This window comes from Denticeps clupeoides, chromosome 15, assembly GCF_900700375.1.
Source record: "Denticeps clupeoides chromosome 15, fDenClu1.1, whole genome shotgun sequence".
NCBI lineage: Eukaryota > Metazoa > Chordata > Actinopteri > Clupeiformes > Denticipitidae > Denticeps > Denticeps clupeoides.
This window is the reverse complement of record NC_041721.1, coordinates 8680081-8705466: the sequence shown is the minus strand read 5'-3', so window position 1 is coordinate 8705466 and position 25386 is coordinate 8680081. Positions and strand designations below refer to the sequence as shown.

General features: G+C 43.3%; 2 protein-coding genes across 7 annotated transcripts; one reads left to right on the top strand and one right to left on the bottom strand.

Moving 5' to 3' along the window:
- Positions 1 to 61: 61 nt before the first annotated feature.
- Positions 62 to 21754, bottom strand: pphln1 (periphilin 1). 5 transcript variants are annotated; one of them, XM_028955565.1, is made up of 10 exons: positions 21400 to 21754; positions 21230 to 21297; positions 20979 to 21152; positions 16596 to 16660; positions 14655 to 14792; positions 14231 to 14406; positions 13180 to 13266; positions 11254 to 11327; positions 6732 to 6860; positions 62 to 766 (listed from the first exon to the last, which is right to left on the bottom strand). In XM_028955565.1, coding segments are annotated over exons 1-10 (1107 nt in total). In that variant the 5' UTR covers positions 21401 to 21754; the 3' UTR covers positions 62 to 571. The 5 variants fall into 5 exon arrangements, with proteins under 5 accessions (XP_028811398.1, XP_028811399.1, XP_028811402.1 ...); XM_028955566.1 differs by having other exon boundaries at positions 14231 to 14403; XM_028955569.1 differs by having other exon boundaries at positions 20979 to 21052; positions 21246 to 21297.
- A 39-nt stretch (positions 21755 to 21793) lies between these two features.
- Positions 21794 to 25251, top strand: zcrb1 (zinc finger CCHC-type and RNA binding motif 1). Of its 2 annotated transcripts, none has more exons than XM_028955151.1 (8): positions 21794 to 21897; positions 22704 to 22796; positions 22898 to 22926; positions 23017 to 23128; positions 23203 to 23310; positions 24058 to 24167; positions 24571 to 24652; positions 24810 to 25251. In XM_028955151.1, exons 2-8 carry the CDS (start codon positions 22713 to 22715, stop codon positions 24948 to 24950), a joined length of 666 nt encoding a protein of 221 aa, XP_028810984.1. In that variant the 5' UTR covers positions 21794 to 21897; positions 22704 to 22712; the 3' UTR covers positions 24951 to 25251. The 2 variants fall into 2 exon arrangements, with proteins under 2 accessions (XP_028810984.1, XP_028810983.1); XM_028955150.1 differs by having other exon boundaries at positions 21796 to 21897; positions 22701 to 22796.
- Positions 25252 to 25386: the final 135 nt, after the last annotated feature.

Here is a 25386-nt window from a genome sequence, read left to right as displayed (position 1 = left end):
TATCACACCTTGGACATTTACCACTGCTTCTTCAGGTAATAATGAGGAAAAATAAAAAAGGTTATACCATAAAACACATTTATTTACAGATATTATCAGACACAATCTTCACATCATGTACAAAAATGTACTTATGGGAAAAATTGATATAACATACAGCTGAGATAATTAATTGTTTTTAATTGAGGTAATTGTGACCTCAGTTCGAATCAGAAAATCAGTACTGGGTCAGTACAAGGGATAAAATGGTATTTTATTTGTTCACTGTATTTGCAAATCTTCCAAACAAATGTGCTGAAAAGCATGTGCTATGCACATTTAGCACTATGCATATTTTTGCCAAAACAAATAAAATGTAACAAACAGAATAACTGCCATTTATTTACATGCAGTGAAGTTTAATTAGTCATACTCAACATGTAGGTACAAAAAAAAAAAAAAAAAAAAAAAAGTCCTCTTTTTAGGATTTTATTTTATATAGAATGATGTATTAGACAGTCTCTTATTAAGTATCCTGAACTGTCATTCTCCATATTTAAAACCTTTTCCCGAGGTCCAATTAGCATGTGCCTCAGACAGACTGTTCTTGATTGTGAACAGCATCGTCCAGGTCAGAAATGAAACCACGCAGGTCTTCCAGGCATCGCTCACGGATATCGCACAGGTTCTCCCTCAGTGGGGTCTGCAGAAGCTTCTCAAGGCTGGGCTCCTTCGAAACCAGCATCTTCACCACCATGCCGAAGGTCTCGCAGTCCTGTCTGTACACCTGAAAACAGCAGAAACTTGAAACTTTACACCAAGACCAGCTGCAAACCAGGTTCACTGGAGACCTGTTTCAACTGTTTATAGTGGCTTCAATAAACCCCAATAATGTAATGTAATCTTCTGTTCCAAAACTAAATTTAAAGACCATTTCATATTATAATTTTTTTAATAGCATCAAATTTCTTTCCCCTTAAATTTCTGCCTTGATCGCTTCTTCCACCACCACTGGACCACTAACAAGACGGGGATTGCCTTGCGTGCAGGGATTAATACAGGTCAGGGTTCTTCACTGCAGCTCAAGGTTCAGGTGCTGATTGTTTTCCACCTTTCCTGTACCTGCAAGTCAGGTGTGAAGCCCCTGAGGGCAATCAGAATCACCAATCACTAGGGACAGATGAGAACCAGTCCATGGCTGAAAAATCCCTGATGTGTCATGGAGGAACCCGGTGGTCGAGGGGATCATCTAAGTCATTCGCTGCAGATGTCGGAATCAATGAATCACAGTGCTGGACAAAATAACACCATGCCAGCAATCACTGTCCATCAAAGAGGCAATGTCTCTGTCTCAACCTGAATGTTGAGAGTATATGGGTGGGGGAGAGCGGCTGCAGAGGTGGATTTAAAGATCCCAGAGAAAGGTCCACCCTGTGAGTGATTGGAGCCGGCAGCTACGGCAACCTCCTTTACAGAGGCACGCGTGAACCCGGGGAAAGGTGCTAAAGATGGGGAGTAATGGACGTAACCTTCAGCATTTTTCCAAGGGGGGGTGTTCAAGAGCTCAGAAAATAATAACCTGCCTTTAGCCTCCAATTTAAAAAAAAATCATGCAAAGACTGGCCATGCAGCATTTCTTCAAATTGTTCCAATTTAATTACCCTGGATCGTAAAGGGCAGGGTCATAGACGTTCAAACAAGCATGGACACGAGGTAGGAGTAGGGAAAAATCCACAGAAATATCTATAAAATTAGGGATATTAAATCACACACCCCATCCTGCTCCTTACACCATGCAATGAGCCTGCATCCTAAGATCTGTTAATCAGACCATGAAATATCAAGCTCAGGGGAGCGGTTCCCAGACTCTCCGAGAGGTCTGGAGGGAGCGGTGACTCAATGCCAGGAATCTGCTCGGATCACACACAGCGCCATTAGAGAAAGAGAGCGCTCTTACTAATGGCCATTAAAAACCAACCGAGGGCTTTCATTAGAACATTCCACAAAGACAATGGGGGGAACGTCTACATAAGACCAACACAAGCAGGAAGCTGGATGGCCCCAGGCTGAACATGAAGACAGAGCACAGCTGAGCATCACCGTGATGGAATGTTGTTAGAGAAGTAATGTTAACCTCATCTTACCCTGTTCCACAGAAGTACTGTATGGTGCATGGGCCAAGTCCTTCAGATAGTCAGCTGCTAGTTCATACAATATACCTGTTTATTGCAGGAATTATTGCATGAATTATATAAAATATATAATACATACAACAACAGGGACACTACCAAAAAACAGGCGCCACCTGCTCGGTATGTGGGGAACAAAGATACAGCAGGTATTTATGAATCAAATGAAGCGTCGGTATTTATTGATTTTTAACTTATTTCTCAGGGGGACCTTAAATGAACCATTTAGAAAAAAGGTTTCTGCTCAACTCTATTTAGAATGCACATTCTTGCCTTTAAACGAAATTACATTGTATGGGTTGTATGTCTGTCATTCAGTTTTTAAAAGTCAACATTCACTTTTGTCCAGGCTCTCATTATATAAAATGCTGAGCGGTTTAAGTGCATTTCTGGAGAAACCCAAAAAAAAAAAAAAAATGCAATAATCAACAAAAGCTTGGAGGAATATGAGGATGTGGGGTACAAATCCACAATTTGATTCTTTATAAGCTTAACTGCCATTCTGCGATACTGAAAAGTCCTTTGTTGGATCAACGGCAAAATCTAAAATCTTTAGGAGTTAACATTCCTGTGAATCACTACACTAATATTAAGTTGCATAACCACTGTTTCCGAGAACTGCTTCACATACGTGTTGCATGAAGTAGACCACCACCTGGCACCGGTGAACAGGTATTCCAGACCAGGATGGTTTGACACATTCCATAATTCCTCTGCTGGCCACTCCACAACTTTAACCAAGATGCTGCTAGCTTACTACTAGCTTACATCCATTTCAAGAGCATTTCCTATGTGGAATAAGGTAACATGACCTGGTGGTAGGTAGCCTAGGGTGGTAGTAGCCTAGTGGGTAACTCACTCGCCTATGAACTCACTCACCTATGAGCAAGACACTTAACCCTAAGTTGCTCCAGGGGGGGACTGTCCCTGTAACTATAAGGGGGTCTGATAAATGCTGTAAATGTTTAGTGAAAAATTACCTCTTCAAGTGTTTTGATATATCCAAACTGATCCATGATTCCCAACACCAAAGTAAAAGAAAAAACCCATTTCAGGATGCTCGCCACAATGCTTCACTGTCTTCAGAGAGTACTTGTGGTTTGGACATAAAAAAGAATAATCTTACTTGATTCAGTCCACAAAACGTTTCTCCATTTGTCTTTCTCTTTCCAGCTGATGTGTTCTTTGGCAAGTGCTGAGCAGCGTATCATTTTCTGCACTTCTTTATATGTTTTCCACTCTCAAATCAACGTTTTAACCAAAGTAGTTCTTTGAACAACGTCTGCAACAACCCATTTTTCTCAGGTTATCAGAGAAAAACAAGCGCTGGCTTCATAAGAGCCACCTGATCGACATCTGGTTTTTCATAAATGAATGACCTCACTAACTAAACGCCCCATTGCTACATACCACTTTGAATTAATTATTCGATCACAAAGACTCCGGAGCAAGTATTCAATGAATGTTGGTCTTTTGGCTTTCTATAACTCTACTACACCTACTGGTAAGTTACTTGCCATGTAGTAATATAATAAAAGTAATAAAAACAGTGATTGGTCTGGTTAGTCACGATGAATTGCTATTATTTTGAACACAACTGTACATATAACATATTCTTACAAACAGACTGTAAGGAACATTTGTCTTGCATGTTATGTTCATAAACTCTGCCAGTGGTGGCCTAGTGGTAAGGAGGGTTGCGGGTTTGAATCCCCAACTGACAAGGTGCCACTGAGTAAGGTACCGTCCACCCCAGGTTAAAATGAAACCGTGGTAGTAGCCTATGGGGTAACACATTCGCCTATGATCATGTGATCAAGTCCCACTTACTACCATTGTGTCCCCGAGCAAGACACCTGACCCTGAGCTGCTGCAGGGGGGTAGCTGTCCCTGTAACTACTGATTGTAAGTCACTCTGGATGAGGGCTTCTGCTAAATGCCGTAAATGTAAATACATTCAATACGTTTCAACATGCTACTATGGTTACTAATAGACCATCTTAGGATACCGAGAGATATCTCTTCAGGATTGATTGAGTTCCTCTGTTGAGAAGGTGAGGAGCTCAGGCATGCAGGAGAACTTCAGAGTAGGGCCTCCACTCCGGTGTTGAGAGGAGGTAGTTAGGGTGGCTCGGGCACTTAGAATTCAAGCCCCCTGGTCGGCTGCCATTTGTCAAGAATCCAATTCAAGTCAAATATTAGGACACAAACTAAACTCACTTCAAATAGATAGTTGAAAAGAAATCTCTGTCAACACTGATAAGACAGCAGATGGCCCAAACTGTGAAAAGATTTATTTTACTGAACACCAGCCATTTATCCAGACGTGCATTTGACCTGTCCTGCTGCCAAGGTCCTCTAAAAACACAGAACTCAGTGTTGACTGAAGGTTAGCAGCGTCTCTGAAGCTGTCATCTCCTTTAATCGCTCCAGAGCAGAAGGGAAACAGCCCACCTACTCTGGCACGGGTGCTGAAAGAGAGAGCGGCTTCACTTTCTTATCTTCTCCTGGGTTCATCTGGGAGAAAGGGAACAACCCAGGTTGACCTGGAGCAAAGTGGAACCAAAAGGTCTGCGGTCTCGCAGAAGTTGAATGGGGAAGTTCAGAGTGCAGTTCCACGCTGGACATGTTCGGTCTGTGAAGGCCTTTAGTGCACTCTCATCTGGAGAAGACATGGTCCAGTATGCACTATATGGGGGACAAGCAAGCTGCTGTGAAACGTTTGGTCCTGCATTCATGTCACTTTTTCTTTAGCTCATACCAGATACCTAGACGTTGGTGAAGACAAAGTATATCCCTTCATGACGGTGACCTCCAAAGTCTCCAGCATACGGTGCACACAACAAAGTGGGTGCTCTTCATTTAACCCACAACCCTTATTGAGAAGTGGGCCACCACTGCCTTAACCAGATTCATGGAAGCACCATCTTACAGGACTTACAGCAACTGACAACATGGAATCAGATTCAACAGCATAGAAGATGACAAATGCAGTAAACATGCTGCTTTCTCTCCGTGCCAGCGTAAAGGACGATGTATCTGATGTAGCTTTTTTTTCCAGAACACAGAACGTACCTGAATGCAGAGAAATGCGAATGTCAGCCAAAGTAATCCAAAATGCACTTCCAGTCCTACCCACACAGCATATGGCTTTCTGTGGTAGGTTCTCTCGGCAAGAAAAACAAATCTCAGACACGCTTGCTTGTGAGAAAGGGTACAGGCACCCAGTGTAGCTACGGCGTGGATGAGATGGCTAGACTAGATTGAGGGCAAAGCTAAACATCTGCTTGACACTTGTTAAACAGTAAAACATTACTGCGTGTGCACCAGCGAGCATTTCATAGAGCTCACTGGGGAAAAACCACAGGGCTATTCCGAAACGCATCCATATAATGTCACTGAACTATGCGTGCTTCGAGGGTCGGTCCAAACACACTTCAATTTGTCTTGTGTACGACCTGGAATATAAAACACTTTAAGGAAAATTGTAGACATGGACCTTTTTTTTTAAAAGCCTGTGCTCGTGAGCGGCTCCATAGCAACCGCTTATTAACACACAGGGGAGAAAAAAAAAAAAAAAAGTAATGAAGCTTTATGACATAAAATTAAATGACTTCAGTGCTTCAGGGTGTTCCAAGAAGAACATCTGGCAAATGGGGACATGGGAACTCCCAATAACGCTCTTGAAGGAGAAGAAGAAAAAGACGTTATATTGTCTACATCCTCAGAAAGTAAATCTGCAGCATCAGCACTCGCTGCAGGCCCGCTGAGGGTCAGGCCACCGTGGGAGGACTGGTGCTTTGCTGCAGGGCGATCCTGTCACTGGTTTAACAGGATCGCTAAAAACGCAGGAGGGCATGCTGGAGAAGCCCTGGCCCTAATTACAGCTCTCCGAGCAGCCGGGGCTCACAGCGATCCCCCCTCAGGGCTCTTCCCGTATCGGCCCAGGCGCGGCCTTCTGCTTTGATTAGGGAGGTTTGGGTTGGGGTTCTGCACATGTGTGCTGGGCCTGCGCCAGCCCTGCATGCACTTACGACTCATTCAGGAAGGAACACGGAGGCGGATGCGCTGACAATGACGCCACAAAAGACTTCAATGACTGTACGTGATGATCAAAGTGAAAAGGAAGAGGGCGTCCAGAGAAGACGTTTCTAGCAGCAGTGTCAAATGTTCTGCAATTATTCACATGAACATGCTAGCTTACGAGCAGTGAGGAGAATGAAATAGATGTCCATTTAAATCACAGTTAAAGTATTTAAATGCAAAACTACTGTATCACCCTGGACCTACAGCACCTCAATTTCCCCAGCCTCCCAAAATAAACATACGCAGCCTTCTTCCTTATAAAAAGCATTTTTATGAAAGCCATTGAGGCATAAGTAAAGAGAGAAGATAAAAGGAAAGGAGAGGCAGATTGCATTACATGACAGACACCAAAGGAGACAGATGGGAAAAGGGTAAGCGCATTTGGTAAATTTAAATGTCATCCTACACAACATTAAATCAATGAATGTGACCAAGTGTGCATTTTCCATGTGTATAAAACCCAAAAGCTTCCCAAACCTTCTCGATCTCATGTGCCTTGGCAGCGATGGCCTGGGCTCTTCGCTCCTGAAAGTCGTCGAGCAGAATCGTCGACTCTTCTGTGCTGGGCGCCTCGTCTGCTGGGCCCTCTGTCAACGGCGCTTCATCCTGAGGAGGACAGAGCTGGTTACTCATATGCAGGCTGAAGGGGAAAAAAATATTAAATGATGGAGGTTACAGAGCTATGGGGAGTGTGATTTCATACTAAGGACACTATCTTCGATGTTACAGGGACAGAAAAAGAAAAAACACAGAAACCTTTTAAAACATTTTTTTTTAATAAACAAAGAATATTTAAAAAAATATATTTTAGTAAGGTCAGAACACATATATACACTACATAAAAGAAAAAAAAAGGATTATACACTAATAAATAAACGGACAACTTTACTCCCCGCTCAAAACTCGTAATTGATGGCCTTGAATTCGAATGCTTTGCTAAACCAGCCCTGCTGCTTGCTTTAATGGCAACGACTTCGGAGCACTCCTTGCAAACGGGCTCGTCCACAACTCTTAGTTTTCCCCGTTCATCTGATGGAAATACTTCCAGGCAGTGCTCTTGCATTTTCACATTTTCCAGCAAGCTTGGTGCTGCTTTCGCCCACTGTTTAAGGCGTGTCTCTCATGTACACGTCCTCCCGGTAACCGGGGGTGGGGAGAGCCCGCTGCAATTCCTATTGAAAATTGTTGCAAACCATTTACGTGAACCGGCAGATGCAAAACTGGAATTTAAGTATCGATACCAGTGCTTATTGATATTGAAGTGCGTGTGTGCACGCGTATATATAGTTGTGGCCAAACGTTTGGAGAATGACACAAATACTTGTTTTCACAAAGTTTGCTGCTTCCGTTCTCATTATGGTAGTTTGCATATACTCCACAATGTTATGGAGAGTGATCAGATGAATTACAAAAATCCCTCTTTGCCATGAAAATAAACTTAATCCCAAAAAAACATTTCCACTGCATTTAGCCCTGCCACAAAAGGACCTGCTGAGATCATTTCAGTGATCCTCTCATTAACACAAGTAAAAGTGTTGATGAGCTCAAGGCAAGAATATTGCTGGTACTAAGATTGCACCTAAATCAACCATTTACCGGATCATCAAAAACGTAAAGTAGAAAGGTTTAAGTGTTGGGAAGGAGGCTTCAGGGCGCCCAAGAAAGTCCAACATGTGTCAGGACCGTCTCCTAAAGATGATTCAGCTGCGGGATCGGGGTGCCACCAGTGCAGAGCTTGCTCAGGAATGGCAGCAGGCAGGTGTGAGGGCATCTGCACACACAGTGAGGTGAAGACTTTTGGAGGACGGCCTGGTGTCAAGAAGGGTAGCAAAGAAGCCACTTCTCTCCAAGAACAACGTCAAAGACAGACTGACATTCAGCAAAAAGTACAGGCATTGGACTGCTAGACTAAAGTCATTTTCTCTGAGGAAGTCCCTTTCCGATTGTTTGGGGTATTTGGTAAAAAGATTGTCTGGAGAAGAACAGGTGAGCGCCACCATCAGTCCTGTCTCGTACCAAAAGTAAAGCATCCTGAGACCATTCATGTGTGGGGCTGCTTCTTGTCCAAGGAGTGGGGTCACTCACAATTTTGCCCAAGAACACAGCCATGAATAAAGAATGGTACCAAAACATCCTCAGACAGCAACTTCTCCCAACCATCCAAGAACAGTCTGGTGAAGAATAATGCCTTTTCCAGCATGATTTTTTTTCCAGAAAAAAAATTCTGACAAATTAATAAATAATTTTATTATTGAACAACAACCATGTTCTCAACGAACCCAAAAAACTCATTAAAACTCATTAAGCTGAATGTTTTTGGATGTAGTTTTTAGTTTGTTTTTATTTTAGGGGGATATCTGTGTGTGCAGGTGACATAATTATTAGGCAACTTAACAAAAAACAAATAGATACCCATTTAAATTATTTATTTTTACCAGTGAAACCAATATAAAATCTCCACATTCACAAATATACATTTCTGACATTAAAAAAAAAAAACAAAAACAAATCAGCGACCAATTTAGCCACCTTTCTTTGCAAGGACACTCAAAAGCCTGCCATCCATGGATTCTGTCAGTGTTTTGATCTGTTCACCATCAACATTGCGTGCAGCAGCAACCACAGCCTCCCAGACACTGTTCAGAGAGGGGTACTGTTTTCCCTCCTTGTAAATCTCACATTTGATGATGGACCACAGGTTCAATGGGGTTCAGATCAGGTGAACAAGGAGGCCATGTCATTAGTTTTTCTTCTTTTATACCCTTTCTTGCCAGCCACGCTGTGGAGTACTTGGACGCGTGTGATGGAGCATTGTCCTGAATGAAAATCATGTTTTTCTTGAAGGATGCAGACTTCTTCCTGTACCACTGCTTGAAGAAGGTGCCTTCCAGAAACTGGCAGTAGGACTGGAGTTGAGCTTGACTCCATCATCAACCCGAAAAGGGTTCAGCTTGTGTTCAGCCTTTCTTACCTTGGCCATGTCTCTGAGTATTGCACACCTTGTGCTTTTGGGCACTCCAGTGATGTTGAAGCTCTGAAATATGGCCAAACTGGTGGCAAGTGGCATCTTGGCAGCTGCACGCTTGACTTTTCTCAGTTCATGGGCAGTTATTTTGCGCCTTGGTTTTTCCACACGCTTCTTGCGACCCTGTTGACTATTTTGAATGAAACGCTTGATTGTTCGATGATCACGCTTCAGAAACTTTGCAATTTTAAGAGTGCTGCATCCCTCTGCAAGATATCTCACTATTTTGACTTTTCTGAGCCTGTCAAGTCCTTCTTTTGACCCATTTTGCCAAAGGAAAGGAAGTTGCCTAATAATTATGCACACCTGATAAAGGGTGTTGATGTCATTAGACCACACCCCTTCTCATTACAGAGATGCACATCACCTAATATGCTTAATTGGTAGTAGGCTTTCGAGCCTATACAGCTTGGCGTAAGACAACATGCATGAAGAGGATGATGTGGACAAAATACTCATTTGCCTAATAATTCTGCACTCCCTGTTCTGTATAATATTTAGTCCACCAAGTTCGGCTGTAGAGGTCAGCAGAGATGAGAATAATCTTGTGACTACGACCTCCGCTCCTGTAGATGGTGCTGTATGGCTCGGTACTTTGAATTGATGCCTGGCATTTCACGCAAAGTGAAATTGAAAAACATGACAGACTGATCACAGCATCCTGTATTTCAGCTCTGTTTTTACAGTATTCTTACAGTATACACATATTGCAGTATGTACACATATATCACAATATATCGTGACTATTGTGACGCTTGCGATACGTATCGTATCGTGAGATCCTTGCCACTACACACCTTATCTGCATCTGTTTTCATCACAGCTACTGGTATATGTTTGGTTTACTTTGGTGGAAGCGCCAGTGAAGACTTGATCGTTAGGAGTATGTGATCACCATAGAAATTATAAAGATTATCATCTTTAGTAAAAGGATGAGTTTACAGTAAAGCAGTAGTGTTGTGCAAATGAAAGACCATAAACCCAAGGTTCTCCGTCTCCACAACCGGTCAAGGGGATCATTGGAGAAAATCAATAAACAATTTCAATAACGTACAGCAAAGGACTAAAGCTACACTTCATGAGCCCTGCACACACACACACATACACACAGACACACACACACACAGGAGCAACAAGTCATGTGCAAGTCACATTACTCCTGCCATAGAGGGGACACAGAGGCCAAGGGGAGCTTAAAATAAATCTTCCTGATTCATCTGATTTCCAATTATTCCACAATCTCACTCGAACTAGGGAGTAGAGGTGGGCCATATCATTTCATTCATGATTATACCGGTAATTTTTTTTTTTTTTTTTTTTTACCTGTGAAATCGTCTTTTTTCATGATATGCCAATTTCACGACAAAGATTATGAATTTCGGACTTGTGATTGTGAACTCACATACTCATATATACTGAAAATCTATGACATGGTTTAGGGGGGTCTCATTGCAACCCAGGAGAATGCTGACTTCTGACTTGCTAGCAGAGAGACAGCCAAACACAAACTGCTGTGTCCAATGCTGCTTTTTTTTGACACACCAGCAGAAAACGAATAAAAGCTTGCCAAATCTACTTCTCACAGCTTCACAGTATGTCAGATCTACAAGCTCAAAGAAGTGCTGATTCAGTGAAAAGCAAGGCAGGCGGGGGGGGGGTTCGAGAACAGTTTTACGTTCCACCATGAAAATGGCAAACAGCATTATATCCATACTGGGCCCTTTACTTTCCCCAGAGGGCCAATAAAACAGAGATACGATGCAAATTTTGGCTAAGATGGCATGATAACCGAGTGCATGGACAAAACAGCCTCCTCTAAGTGGTCAACTCTTCTTACAATGCAACAGCAATGAGCCTTTCATCTGCAATCAGGACCATCCAGATTACTATTAAGATGCAGAAATAAGCCACTTCTTTATGGGCTGATTAGTGTGTGCGTGGGGTAGGAGTGAGTACAGCGCATCATGAACTCACCTTGGAGACGGAGGCAGAGCTGTGAGGGGAACCGTCACGAGACGTAATGACAAACGTGGAAGGCCTATCCTTTGCTAAAGACAGAGACAGAAATATGTGTTAGGGACATCAGACATCATGGACATGGCTTAAAGGACATCACACACAGGTCGTGCATCAGAAGCGGAGACTCTGCTCATTCGCCCAACCATTGGGCACCATAAACGTTCTCACGTGTTCCGACTAACCCAGCGATGCTGGAGAACATCCGCTTGATTCCCACAACCAGATGGCCCAGCGAGCAGCCAGGTCTCTGCCCTCGAGCAAGAGCACGGTTAGGGGCCGCGGCTGTTCCCCCATTTCCTTACAAAAGCCTCGTCTTACTCCAGTTTTATAGCCCCTTTACACAATTTAATTCATCTAATGAGGAGCTGCGAGTTCCTGACAGTAAATTAGTTTTGTTTAAATTGGATTAAATTGGATGAAATTCATACAATCAAGAAGCACAGGCATATTAATCTGTCCTTATGATCAATTTTATTTTTTTTTGTCAAACAAGAGACAGATACGGTGGAGTGTCTGGGCCAGCATCTTGAACATCCATCTTCTGCAGCGTAGAGCCCGAGCGGCTCTGCAGCAGGTTAAGCCATTAGCGAGTGGCCGGCGTGATGATGTGGCCTAACTAAAGCTATACGGGACGCGGTGACCAGGGCAGGGGAGGGCAGACGGTCAATTAGCAACGCTTCAGCTCAGGTTACCGAAAACTAATCTTTATACTGTGAGGAATGTAAAAAAACGGTAACCCCTTAGACCTGTGCTGACATGGAGTTTGTAAAAAAAAAAAAAAAAATGAATATTCAACATTTAAATATTAAAACGTGTTCCGTTTACGATGTAAAAACGCATGGGGGTAGTTCATACGGCAACTCAAAACAATGCGGCCAGGGGATTACGTGGCTGATGCTATATTTTCATATCATATAGAGTTGACTTAAGGGACGAGTCACTACGGCATGTCCAGATAGCTAGTTAGCATGCTAACTACAGGAAAAAGACATCTGCTTATTGTGATTCTGAGATTTAACAAAAAAAAAAAAAGAAGGATTTTATGGATAACTCTTTTAGAATTATTTGCTTTGATAGCTTTTTCAGTTTGCTATTAGCAAGGCACAGGCCTAAAGTTAACCATACTGATATGGGGTGGTAGTAGCTCATCGAGTAACACACTCACCTACAAACCGGTTCAGAGTCGCAAGTTCAAACCCCACTTATTACCAACATGTCCCTGAGGAAGACACTTAACCCTGAGTGTCTCAGGGGGGGACTGTCCCTGTAACTACTGGTTGTAAGTTGCTCTGGATAAGGGCATCTGATAAATGCTGTAAATGTACCTCCACCTGCTAAATGCCATAATGATATACATGTTAGAAGAGAAACTATGAAACTAATGACTTCCTGTTAAAACCACATAACTAGATTTCTCAAAAACGCTGCCATTAGCACTGGCTATACCTTTAACAAGAAATACAAGTCACTTTTATTGTAGCTGCTTTAAAATGGAGAAGAAATGTAATGTAAATGTGACATTTAACGGACTCTGCCAAGGCCTGTTTTAGCTCTAAACTGCAGCAGTCACACCGTCAGATGTTAGGCAGAACCCAATGAGATCATGCGATTGAGGTCCAAACAGCCCAGCTTATTCTAATCTACTCCCAACATGCAAGAAAGAGTGTCTTTTTGTTCTATACACATCATCCAGCACGACACACACATCCGCCGTCAAGTAACTGGTACAGTCAACAGAGAGCTGAGAAATATCATTTAACTTGAACATCAGATGCGGGACCATCTGCTTCCCCTGGGGGGGTTGTGTTTTATGTAAGAGAAGGACAGAGCAGGCAAATCACACGATGCACTGCACTATTCGACCCAAAGAAGCAGGCTGACCGTGGGGGACGGGCACAGGGACTTGTTCTTGGGCAAAGCCCCGCTGATGGGAGCTCTCCGCGGGGACACCAGAGAGGCCGCCCATATCTGCAAGGAGCATTAAAAACAAGTCGGTGGTCTCAGACGGTCACTTCCCAAGCACGTCCCGCAGTCTCCTCTAGTAGAGGAAGTGCAGGCTCATAGAATTATCACTTCTGTGTTCCCGATTCCAGTAAAACAAACAACGGCCACAACTTGAACAATATATGTTGTAGAGGTTTGAACAGGGTGCTTACACATTTTTAGAAAAGGCAAATTTTCATGACCATACATTCAGTGACGTTTTAAATGTAGATGTAGAAAAACCTGGTCGTGCAGTCTTATGGGAACTTCGTTCTACATTCATGTATCAATCCAATTTCAGTTAAGCTTTCCAGGTTTTTAATGACAATAGGGACCCTGTGTGAACATTGAATGGTCTCACGGTTCGATTATGATTATCAATGCGTCGCTGTGCATCTCATAGATTTTCTATGAGATTTTTCTCAACTGATGCCACAAACAGCAGAAAAATGGCTGGTTCAGATGTCCGAGGCGTCAGGTGAGCGCGGACTGAATGCTGACAGAGGTCCTCACCGTGAAAATATGTGTGGTTTCAACCAATTTCCACTCTGACGGCGGTGCGTGCACAAGGCTGTGCTGCACGAAACTGTACTCAGATCAGGCATCCGGTCGCTACTACCACTACTTTTTTCAATGCTAGTCAACGCCTGCATCGCGATGCATCTCTTATGAGGTTCATTTCAACACCCCTAATGTGTTGTCGGCAATTTAATAATAATAATAATGAATTTTCGATTTGCTGAAATTGATTGGAGCAGCCACTGAAATCAATGTATTCTGACAGAAGAGCAATAAGTATATCTACATTCTAAAGAAGTTGTCTGTAATAAACCACGATAACAACAGTAAGTACTATTGTGTTCAAACTCAAAAAAAAAAAAATCTGGCATTTGACCAGAAACACACTCTCTTTCCCGTACACGTACACACGGTCCTCGTTGGCACTCACTCTTGAGGGGGGGTGGGTACGGGTGGCTCTTGCCGCGGTCGGGGGAGAAGCTTCGACTGCTGAGGCTGGAGCCAGAGCGGCTGTGTGGGGATGGAGGAATGTCCCTCCGCAGGGGGGAGCGCTCCCGAGGGCCGGTGAACGGAGCTTTCCTCCTCGCGCCTTCACGATCCTCACTGCTGGAGTTAGGTAAAGTTACCCTTTCAATAAAAAGCTTCTCAAATTATATACCGCAGTATATACAGTCTATGGTTAAATTTATATCGCATTATGAATTTTATGCAGTATCGCGCTGCAATAGTAGAACCCCTCGTACAAATTTCTCGTAAGAAACTATTAATTATATTACAATTAATATAATCAACTCTTGCCTCTTGAACGCATTTATCTCAAGGATGGCCTACGTGCTGACGTGACGTGCTCGTACCTTCGGTCCAGGCTAAGAATAGCCTGCATGATCGTGTCATCACCAGCCTCAGGACCCAGGTTTGTTAAGGATCTTGGTGCTAGGTATGACCCTTGACCCCTGACATTAGGGGGATGAGAGGGGCCTCGGCCGACAGACCTGAAAGACAAAATTGAAAATATTCATCTACAAACTGCGACTCTCCCAGGCAAAAAAGCCATTTGGGCTACGTGATCTCAATCTCACTGTACGAGGACGTTACTAAACGGCCTCTCAAATCAAATTTGAAATGATGAAAATCGTGCGTTTTGCTATTGTAATTGCTATTATTCTCAGTAAGGAGGAACCCCGTGGGGCCGTGCCGCCCCTCGGCTCTGGCCACAGTGGGTTAAGGGGAGGCCAACAGCTTTACGTTGCAGGAAGCACCGAAGTGTTTGTTTTGATAACCCCGCCCCGTGCACCCCGAGTTAACCATCGGAGCCTGGCGACCTGTTGGTCACTGGGAAGGGGGTATGGGGGGTTGGATGCGGAGACCCCGACTCTGCCCCAGACGAGGCGAGAGGTCACCGGGACACTCCCATAGCAACAGGGCCCTGGACGAGGGGACAACAGCCAGCAGCTGGGCCACAGATGAAGCCCAGGCAAGCGTCCAAGCCACCCCAGCCCCACCCCGACATGGCTTTACTTTCACACCTCCTTTCATCTGGGCTGCAGAGAACTTGGGAGGGTGGGGAAGGGCCCGCTGACTGTATACTTCTTATACCGCGGGCCCGCACACAGTTTTATCTTGGGCCAAACGCAAAGGATGCAGAACGTAAACGTCGATCTACAGACTGTTCACTTCCTTCGGACGCGTCCGTTTAAGCGGCAGTAAAGCCATTCGTTTGTTCAGAGCCCCGCTGGGATCGCCTCCAGTTTTTACACGCCGATTACGTGCCACTTATACGACCTGCAGCAGAGTCGGGGGAAACGGGGTGTAAACTCATTAAAGGCACCTGGCCAAAGCGACCCGCAACTGAACCCGAACCCCGCCCCCGCCACGTCCTGGATAAGGATCCTGCATCAAGTGACCTCAAAAACACACAACGCACTTTAACGACTTTGCATCTGTTTGAAGACGACGTGACCCGGTCCGCAGCCTGGGGCGGCCGGCTGGTCACCGGCTACACACTTCCAATGCGGACTTTTGCTCTGTGCTCATGGTTCAGTTGGTGCCGTTGGTCAAATCTAAATGGTGAAGAACAATCGTCCATACTCATGACACAGATAAAAAACTTTTTTAATATTGCTAGTCATTCTAAAATGACTTATTTTAACGCACAAAACACAGCAAATTCTACCATGAAACCCTTCACAGCAAATAAGTAGAACTGGCTATTGGGCAAGATGTGTCTTGATGATGAGTATGTTTTAATGGCTAAGCCATATTATAATTCCTCGCACTAACGGTAAATGATTAATTTGAGTAATTGCGGTCATTAATCAGTGAATTTCACCGCAGGACTTCAACTACATGAGTCACAGCCGCATTTAAATAAGCCGAACACGAAGGCCCAAACGTTTCATTTAGCATATAGGTCACATTGACAAGACCAGACAAGCTTCAGCATCAGTAATCATCATGGGCCGATTACACTTCACACAATTAGCAGGACAACAGCGGACGCAAGACAGGTGCAGGTTGGAAAAACACTCGGAGCTAAATGCTAAACCAGAACAACCGGATCCCGGGAACGTTCCCATGAGAAATGAATACGAGGAATCAAGCCAGCGGCGTGATTAATCGTCAGCGCCGTGCCTTCAGATGTGTCACATGGCGAGGTTAAAACCTCCCTGTGGCAGCTGTGGCTCTGCCCAGAGCGTTGCTGCCCTCTGCTGGGCCACATCCGCATCCTGAGCCCTTATTAGTCTGCCCATTTTAAACAGCAGCATGAATGTATTATTCAGAGATATAGCAATCACCTAAATTCCATTGGCCGCCCAGGAGGTGGATCTTCTCTGGGTCCTCTGTAATAGTATGAGTCTTCCTAGGACAAAAAAAAAATGTATATGAACGTGCAGTACCACTATAATATCAAGTCTCCCCCAAGAGGATAAATCGAAAACAGATATTTTATATATATATATATATATATATATATATATATATATATACACACACACACACACACACACACACACACACACACACACACACTCATACAGATATATAAGTAAAATTTGAAAAGTATGTGGACACATGTTGTCTGTGGTTTCTGTGATAATGTTGGGCTTTGATGTCATCTTGAACTAGTCTGCAGCCGCAACCTTACAAGGACTAAATGTAAACTGCTAAATAAAATAAGTAGCTGGCAAGTATTAAAACGTAGAATAAAAACAGGGATGTGAACAGTCATGGCAAAATGTTTTGAGACACAAATACTTTTTTCACAAAGTTTGCTGCTTCCGTTCTCATTATGGTAATTTGCATATACTCCAGAATGTTATGGAGAGTGATCAGATGAACCCTGGCATGCCACAAAAGGACCTGCTCATTAGATTGATGAGCACAAGGCTGCAGACTAAACAATAGCCGACTGGCTTCTTTAAAAGGGGGGTGATGCTTGAAATCATTGTTCTTCCTCTGTTAACCATGGTTACCTGCAAGGAAAAATGTTATGCATTAAAAAAAGAGCTTCACAGGCAAGATTATTGTTGCTTCTAAGATTGCATCTAAATAAACCATTTAATAAACCAAAAACTTCAAGGACAGAAGTTCAAGTGTTGTGAAGAAGGCTTCAGAGTGACCAAGAAAGTCCAACAAGCACCAGGACCATCTCCTAAAGATGATTCAGCTGCGGGATCGGGGTGCCACCAGTGCAGAGCTTGCTCAGGAATGGCAGCAGGCAGGTGTGAGGGCATCTGCACACACAGTGAGGCGAAGAATTTTGGAGGACGGCCTGGTGCCAAGAAGGGCAGCAAAGAAGCCACTTCTCTCCAAGAACAACGTCAAGGACAGACTGATATTTAAATTTACATTTAAGGCATCTTATCCAGAGCGACTTACAACGTGGTGATATCCTGCAAAAAGTACAGCGATTAGACTGCTGAAGAGTGCTGGAGTAAAGTCATTTTCTATGATGAAGTCCCTTTTCGATTGTTTGGGGCATTTGGAAAAATGATTGTCTGGAGAAGAAAAGGTGACGCTACCATCAGTCCTGTCTCGTGCCAACAGTAAAGCAGTGAGTGAGAACTAAGTGGCTCGGGGAACAAAACATTGAAATTTTGGGTCCATGGCCAGGAAACTCCCTGGAAGTTGTGGTTAATCATCAAGAGGTGGGTGGACAAAGAAAGACCCACAAATTGTGACAAACTCCAAGCACTGATTATGAAGGAATGGGTTGCCACCAGTCAGGATTTAGTCCAGAAGTTGATTGACAGCATGTCAGGGCGAATTGCAGGGGTCTTGAAAAAAGAAAAAAAAAAACTTGATGTAACTGTCTATAAAAGCCTCTGAAATTTATAAAATGATTGTAATTATACTTCAATTCACCAGAGGCACAACTGACAAAAATATCTAAAAACACTGAAGCAGCTAACTTTGTGTGTCATTCTCAAGTTTTTGGCAGTACAGTAACTTTAAGGTTTGAAAAACACAAATGCTCATAGATGTTCTTGAATTCAAAGATCACAAAAAGGCAATCTACACATTTCTCCCCTTAACTTATACTTAAAAGAACCTCAATCCATTCAGTCCAAAAACTATTCACAATCAGTGGGATAAACAGGCATGTTCATACCAGTGTGTGCATGTATATATTTACATTTTGAGTCTTGCATTTTTTTAATTATAGAAGAAAATTGAATATGCAATAAACAAAAAAAATTGTGTGTCCAAATCAGGGAGCTTTTGCTGTCATGGCAGCATTTTTCACTCTTTGCTTCTCTCCACCACCTAAAGTTAGACAACAGGGACGGTTTCCAACAGTCCAGAAGGTTTATTATGCTGAACACTTTCTTCACTCGATGAGCATCTCATGAAGTGGCTTTTGATGATGACAATTGTAAACAAAGCAGCCATGAAGGTGGTATTAGAGTGTTAATAGCATACAGTGCATCACGTTTTCCACATTTTGTTATGTTACAGCCTTATTCCAAAATGGATGTAGTACATTTTTCTCAGAGTTATATAACTACATAACGACAACGTGAAAAGATTTTACTTGAGGTTTAGGCAAATGTATTAAAAATAAAAAATCACATAAGTATTCACAACCTTTGCCATGAAGCTTATACTTGAGCTGAGGTGCATCCTGTTTCCCCTGATCATCCTTGAGATGTTTCTGCAGCTTAATTGGAGTCCACCAAAGTCATGTCCAAACAGTTGACTGAACATGATTTGGAAAGGCACACACCTTCTATATAAGGCCTAAGGTCCCAGAGTTGACAGTTCATGTAAGAGCACAAACCAAGCATGAAGTCAAAGGAAATGTCTGTAGACTTCAGAGACAGGATTGTTTTGAGGCACATATCTGAGGAAGGTTACAGAAAAACTTTGAAGATCCCAATGAGCACAGTGGCCTCAATAATCCTTAAGTGGAAGTTCAAAAACACCAGGACAATAAATACAGCTGTCTGGCCACCTAAACTGAGCGATCAGGGGAAAAGGGGAATAAGGAATCAAGCCAGCAGCTTGGTGACAAGAACCAGTGACTCTGTCAGAGCTCCAGAGGTCCCTTGTGGACAGAGGAGAACCTTCTGCAAGGACAACCAATTCACCAACCAGGCCTGTATGGTAGAGTGGCCAGATGGAAGTCACTCCTTAGTAAAAGGCACAGGGCAGCCCACTTGTGGTTTGCCAAAAGGCACCTGAAGGACTCTCAGACCATGAGAGTCTGGTCTAATGAGACAAATATTGAATTCTTTGGTGTGAATGCCAGGCATCACATTTGGAGGAAAAAAGGCACTGCTCATCAACAGGCCAATATCATCCATACAGTAAAGCATGGTGGTGGCAGCATCATGCTGTGGGGATGTTTTTCATCTGCAGGAACTGGTAGACTAGTCAGGAATGAGGGGAAGATGACTGCAGCGTAGCTCCTGTAACCGTCCTGTTGTCGTGTTTCGTGCTGCCTCTTTACATTACCGACTGTTCACTGTACTGAGGAATTCACTGACTTAAACCTCTCTTTGTGACGTTCGCCTGTGTTCGTGGGCTCTACTGCTTTGCCGCTGTCTCTGACCCCTAGACATGAGGACGTGACAGGATCGGGCGAAACTGGCCAACGATAGGTGTGCCAAGCTTGTGGAATCATTTTCAAAAATACTTGAGGCTGTAATTGCTGCCAAAAGTGCATTAACAACATATTGAGCAAAGGTTGTAAATTCATATTTAATGTGATTGCTTTTTTTTCCAAAACCTCATGTAATATGGAACTCCAAAGTGTTTCAAATTAAATAAATTAATATTTCATAATGAAATAAAAAAAGAGAATGACACATTATAGCAACTTAAAATTGTGAAATAATTTAACACATTTTTTATATACAGCTAATTATTGTGAAATAAATTGAATTCTGCTATGTAAATGTACTTATTATAGTGATATTATATTATTTCATGGTCAGCCTTTTATTTCAAAATGTTGTTTTTCCCCAATGGCCTATTAATTTCATAATTCGCCTTTTCAACAGAATGACTGTCAATCAGTGCCAGAGGGTTGGATCTGCATGCCTATTGGCCAATCCTTCTTCATCTACAAGTTCTCCCCTTGTATCTGCTCGCACACTGCTTGTAGAGCTTGCAACAACGTGCTACCTCAAAAGTCATGGAGGCTGGCGAGACTGGCATGAACTTCATTCAGTTATGCTTATTTTAGCAGAAATGGACTTTTCTACTGCAGCCATGACCTTCGCAAACATTGTTACATGTGTGTCTGTGAAGATTCTCAGTCATCCAGGTGAATTTGTCGGAAAGTTGAGTCATGCTAACTGGACTTTCTTTCTTTAATGTAGATTTCATTCTGCATCCAGAGAACTTTGTCAATCTGAGGAAAGTTGGCTTGTGCCCACAAATGTATCCTCCAGGTTGGTTTCACCTCACTCCCGCCTTGAATAGGCTCGTTAAGTGAAAGACGTGTAATTCTATTCAAATGCTTGAAGTTTTATTTCGCCGCTCTGCAGCAGAAGACGTCGACATGTCATGCTCTATCACTTATGTCTGAGCAAAGCAGCAGCCAATCTACAATGCCCAATGAAATCCATATTGTTCCCTAAATTCCGACTTCAATTCTTCTGAACCCCATGTTGCCCGTTATAAAAACTATGTGACGATGGAGTGGGTGTGCAACATTTTGTGAAGGTTACCCTCCGTGCAGCGGGGAAGTGGGCACCATCGCCGTGGTAGCTCCTCTGCTCGTCGCCATGGTAACTGCGAGGGGCACCGTTGGGGTAGAAGCGAGAATTGTCATAATCGAAGCCCCGGCCGTACTCCTCGTCGGGCCGGCCGAAGGACCGCCGCTCTCCCCTGGGATACGGTGCCTGGGGTGAAGCGAGTGAGCACACGGCGTTAGTGGAGCAACGTGGCCGGTCGCCGGTGCGACCGGGGCTGCACTCACCCCTCTTTCTGCGGGGAACCGCTCCTCATATGCATCACGGATATTCCTCTCTCTCCTGAAATTCGCCACTGGGGGGGAAATATCACAGAAAAGAACGTGAAATTACGAAATGGATTCAACCCATTCATCAACATATAGAAGCAAAAGTAAAATGAACTACAACCACCTACTTGACAAAAAGCTCGAACCGTCTTTGAACTGTGGATGTTGCAAACTCGAATACTGTGAAAAGACGACTTTTGTGCAGGCCGCGTTGACGTTGCTCAGATTCAATAATTTTATATTTTCATTTAATCTCCATTAAACGGAGTAGCACAGACGGCTACCGTTTAGCGTACTGGGTGCTCGGCATCTGAAGCAAACTAGACTTTCGCGAATACGAAACTGGCGGACTTAAGGAGTCAAAGAAAACGTCGGGTTACATCTCAAGCACGAAGGGACTTTGTGGCGCTTAAAAACAACACGCTTTGACGCGTCAGACAGCGGCTTGCCTGGGCATCCCTGGATCCATGTCAACTCCCTCACTTCCGGCGCCGCGCCGCTCCTCATTGGTCTATTCGGGCTGTCGACCATTACGTCATAGTCCTGCGACGGCAATGCGGAACCAACACTTCAAAACAAAATACTAAATACAAAAAAATACTAAATCAAGTGAGGTTCCCTCTAAGGTGAGTAAACGATTGTAGGATCGAAATAGCATTTTGGCTGATTTAGGCGTCCGGTAGTTTAATAGTGATCAGAGGTCAGCTCGTTTTGACCGATTAGGTCTCTGCCAGCATCATCAAACCAGGAAACGAGGCAATATACAGTACAGGCCAAAGGTTTGGACACACCATCTCATTTTCTGTTTTCTTTATTTTATGACCATTTACATGGTAGATTCTCACTGAATGCATCAAAAATGATGTACTTAACAAAAAGTGGAGACCTGGCCTCCACAGTCACCGGACCTGAACCCAATCGAGATGGTTTGGGGTGAGCTGGACATCAGAGTGAAGGCAAAGGGTGCAAAGCAGTAATCAGAGCAAAGGTTGGCTATTAGAATATAACTAGAAACTAGAATATAAAACATGTTTTCAGTCATTTCACCTTTTTTGTTAAGTACATAACTCCACATTTGTTTATTCATAGTTTCGATGCCTTCAGTGAGAATCTACCAACGTAGATGGTCATGAAAATAAAGAAAACACATTGAATGAGAAGGTGTGTCCAAACTTTTGGACTGTACTGTATTTAGGCAGAAATTCTCCAATCCCTCCAGCAGAGTAACACAGGCTGGACAATCTGTGACTAGGAGCATCCCAACTCCTACTGAGATACTTTACACCAAATTTTGAGTTCGCAAAATTACACGACTGCAATAAATTAGAAATGAGAGGATTCGTCGCCAGTTGTCCGTAACTTGTGCACTTTAATATTCCACGTCCCACCAATAAAAAGCAAGTGACAATACCCTTTCCCCCCTGTGCAGCAGGTCTTCAAGATGAGTGGCGGACTGGCACCCAGCAAAAGCACAGTTTATGTATCAAATCTTCCGTTTTCTTTGACAAATAATGACTTGCATAAGGTAAATGATGCATGCTGGTACACCGTCGTTCATTAGAGATGTATTTTAATGCGTCAGTATCATAAATTTATGTTGTTCTCATTTTGTCTCGTCGTATTCAGGTTTTTACAAAGTATGGAAAAGTTGTGAAGTAAGTGCGTTTTATATTAATCCTTATTATTACTTAATTTAGCTGGCTGCATTGGACCGTTCTTGCTCTTCACTCACTTTTTTTTTTTAGGGTGACCATTGTAAAAGATAAAGTTACTCGGATGAGCAAAGGAGTGGCTTTTGTGCTCTTCTTAGACAGAGAGTCTGCACATAATTGCGCTAGATCCCTGAACCAAAAACAAGTATGCCTGTTTCTTTCGGACTACTATGATTTGCAAAATGGATGTTAGCTGATACACTTTCTTTTCTTCCTCAGTTGTTTGGTCGGACTGTGAAAGCCAGCATAGCTATTGACAATGGACGGGCGGCTGAATTTATCAAGAGGAGGAGTTACACGGACAAGACCAAGTGTTATGAGTGTGGGGTGAGTTGTTGGAAATTTGCGCCACTACTGATGTTTGTGAAAGACATAATTTGTTTCACATGAAAACCGCTGTCTGAAATCTCACCTTGTTTATTATATGGCAAAACTGAGCTGAGTGTTCTGGGCAGAGGATGGATGTCATTAAAAGAAAGCAGATTGTTGAAAGCATTGCCGAATAATGTACATCACAAATATATGGGGATGAAATTGGGTCTTAGATTAGAGATGGGGCTTAGAATGTTAACCCATTACACTAGTAGCTGCATTAAAGTGAAAAGTGAAGTGATTGTAATTGTGAAGCACAGCACACGGTGACACAATGAAATGTGTCCTCTGCTTTTAACCATCACCCTTGGTGAGCAGTGGGCAGCCATGACAGGCGCCTGGGGAGCAGTGTGTTTTTCTCAGTGGCACCTTGGCGGGTCGGGATTTGAACCGGCAACCTTCTGATCACGGGGCCGCTACAATTTTTTTTCCAGCCTCAATTCAACACAAAAAAACATCACGCACATCTTCAAACCACTTGATAATTTTCCCCCCATTGAACACCATTGCCTAGCAGGTAAGGAAGTGAACTCGTAAACAAAGGGTTCAAATTCCTGAACCGCCATGGTGCCGTTGAGCAAGGTAACTCCCTTTCGTGGCTGACTGGTTAATGCAGCGGGCACATTTAGTTGTGTGCACTGTGTGCTACGCTGTGTATCGCATTCACTTTTTTTCCTCTTTCAACTCTTCCACCTGTTTCAGGATTCTGGTCACTTGAGTTATTCATGTCCAAAGAATATGCTTGGAGAAAGAGAACCCCCGAAGAAAAAGGAGAAGAAGAAGAAGAAGAAGGCTACTGATAAAGCACAGCAGTAAGTAAAACTGCACAATATGAATAAACGTGTGGTCAAATCATAACAAAACGATACAAAAAAGCACGAACGCTAGCAAGCATGTGGAATGGAACACGAGAGTAGCGTACGGACCACCTGGACATAGAACCACACACACATGCTGACCGCCAAGGACGAAACGCTCCCTCTATCAGGCCTGAACCCTGTAGTCTCGTAGAATAGAAATGATTTGGCGGGCGCCTGTCATGGCCGCCCACTGCTCACTCAGGGTGATGGGTTAAATGCAGAGGACAAATTTCACTGTGTGCACCGTGTGCTGTGCTGCTGTGTATCACATGTGACAATCACTTCACTTTTTTTTTTCTTGATGTAAATGATGTTAGAACAGGTTAAAGAGGCTCATGCAGTGTGTGTGTTATAGTGAGGAAGAAGAAGAAGAAGAAAGTGAGGATGAAGGAGAAGACCCAGCCCTTGACAGTTTGAGCCAAGCCATTGCTTTTCAGGCAAGTGATTAATTTTCATTTTTTTTTTTTTCAATCATAATAATAGCCTTATGCATCCATAGTATGTGGTTTGTGTCAAATGTAAAAGTGATTAAGTTCGAACGTCACTTTAAAACCCCGTTTCACATTCTGAAAGCCCCGTTTTCGCACTCATTAGCAAGCACGGATTGAAGAAGAGGAGCAACGGCGAAGAAAGGCGGCTGAAGATTCGAGCCAAGCCTCCACATCAGAGGACTCCCATAAGCCTCGGATCAAAAAGAGCGCTTATTTCAGCGACGAGGAGGAACTAAGTGACTGAATATTTTCACCCGCTTATTCACGTTGGGACACCTTAGGAAGATGTGCAGTTTTTCTCGTTTACAGTCTTGGGTGACCTTCAGCAAAGGGACGTGGTGTTTCACGTTTAGAAATCGTAGTATAATGCGCACAGTCCCATTTGTAGGAGTCAACAAAGCCCAAATTGCGCTTTTCATGTAGATAATTCTTGCTTTATGTTCTTGTGTAAATATGATGTTTATCCGTATCTTTTTAAAGAGAAATGTCACGAAATAAAATAAAAAGTGTTCTACTGATGACCAGTAAAACCATAAGAACCTCCATACATTGTTCCAGTCTTGTGCTTTCCAAGATGTAAGACATGGGTGAACTGTTTGTCGTATTTGCCCATGCATTAGCTGACCTTTAACCCTCATAAGTCTCATTTAAAGGACAACAGCCTTTGAAGACTTGTGCAT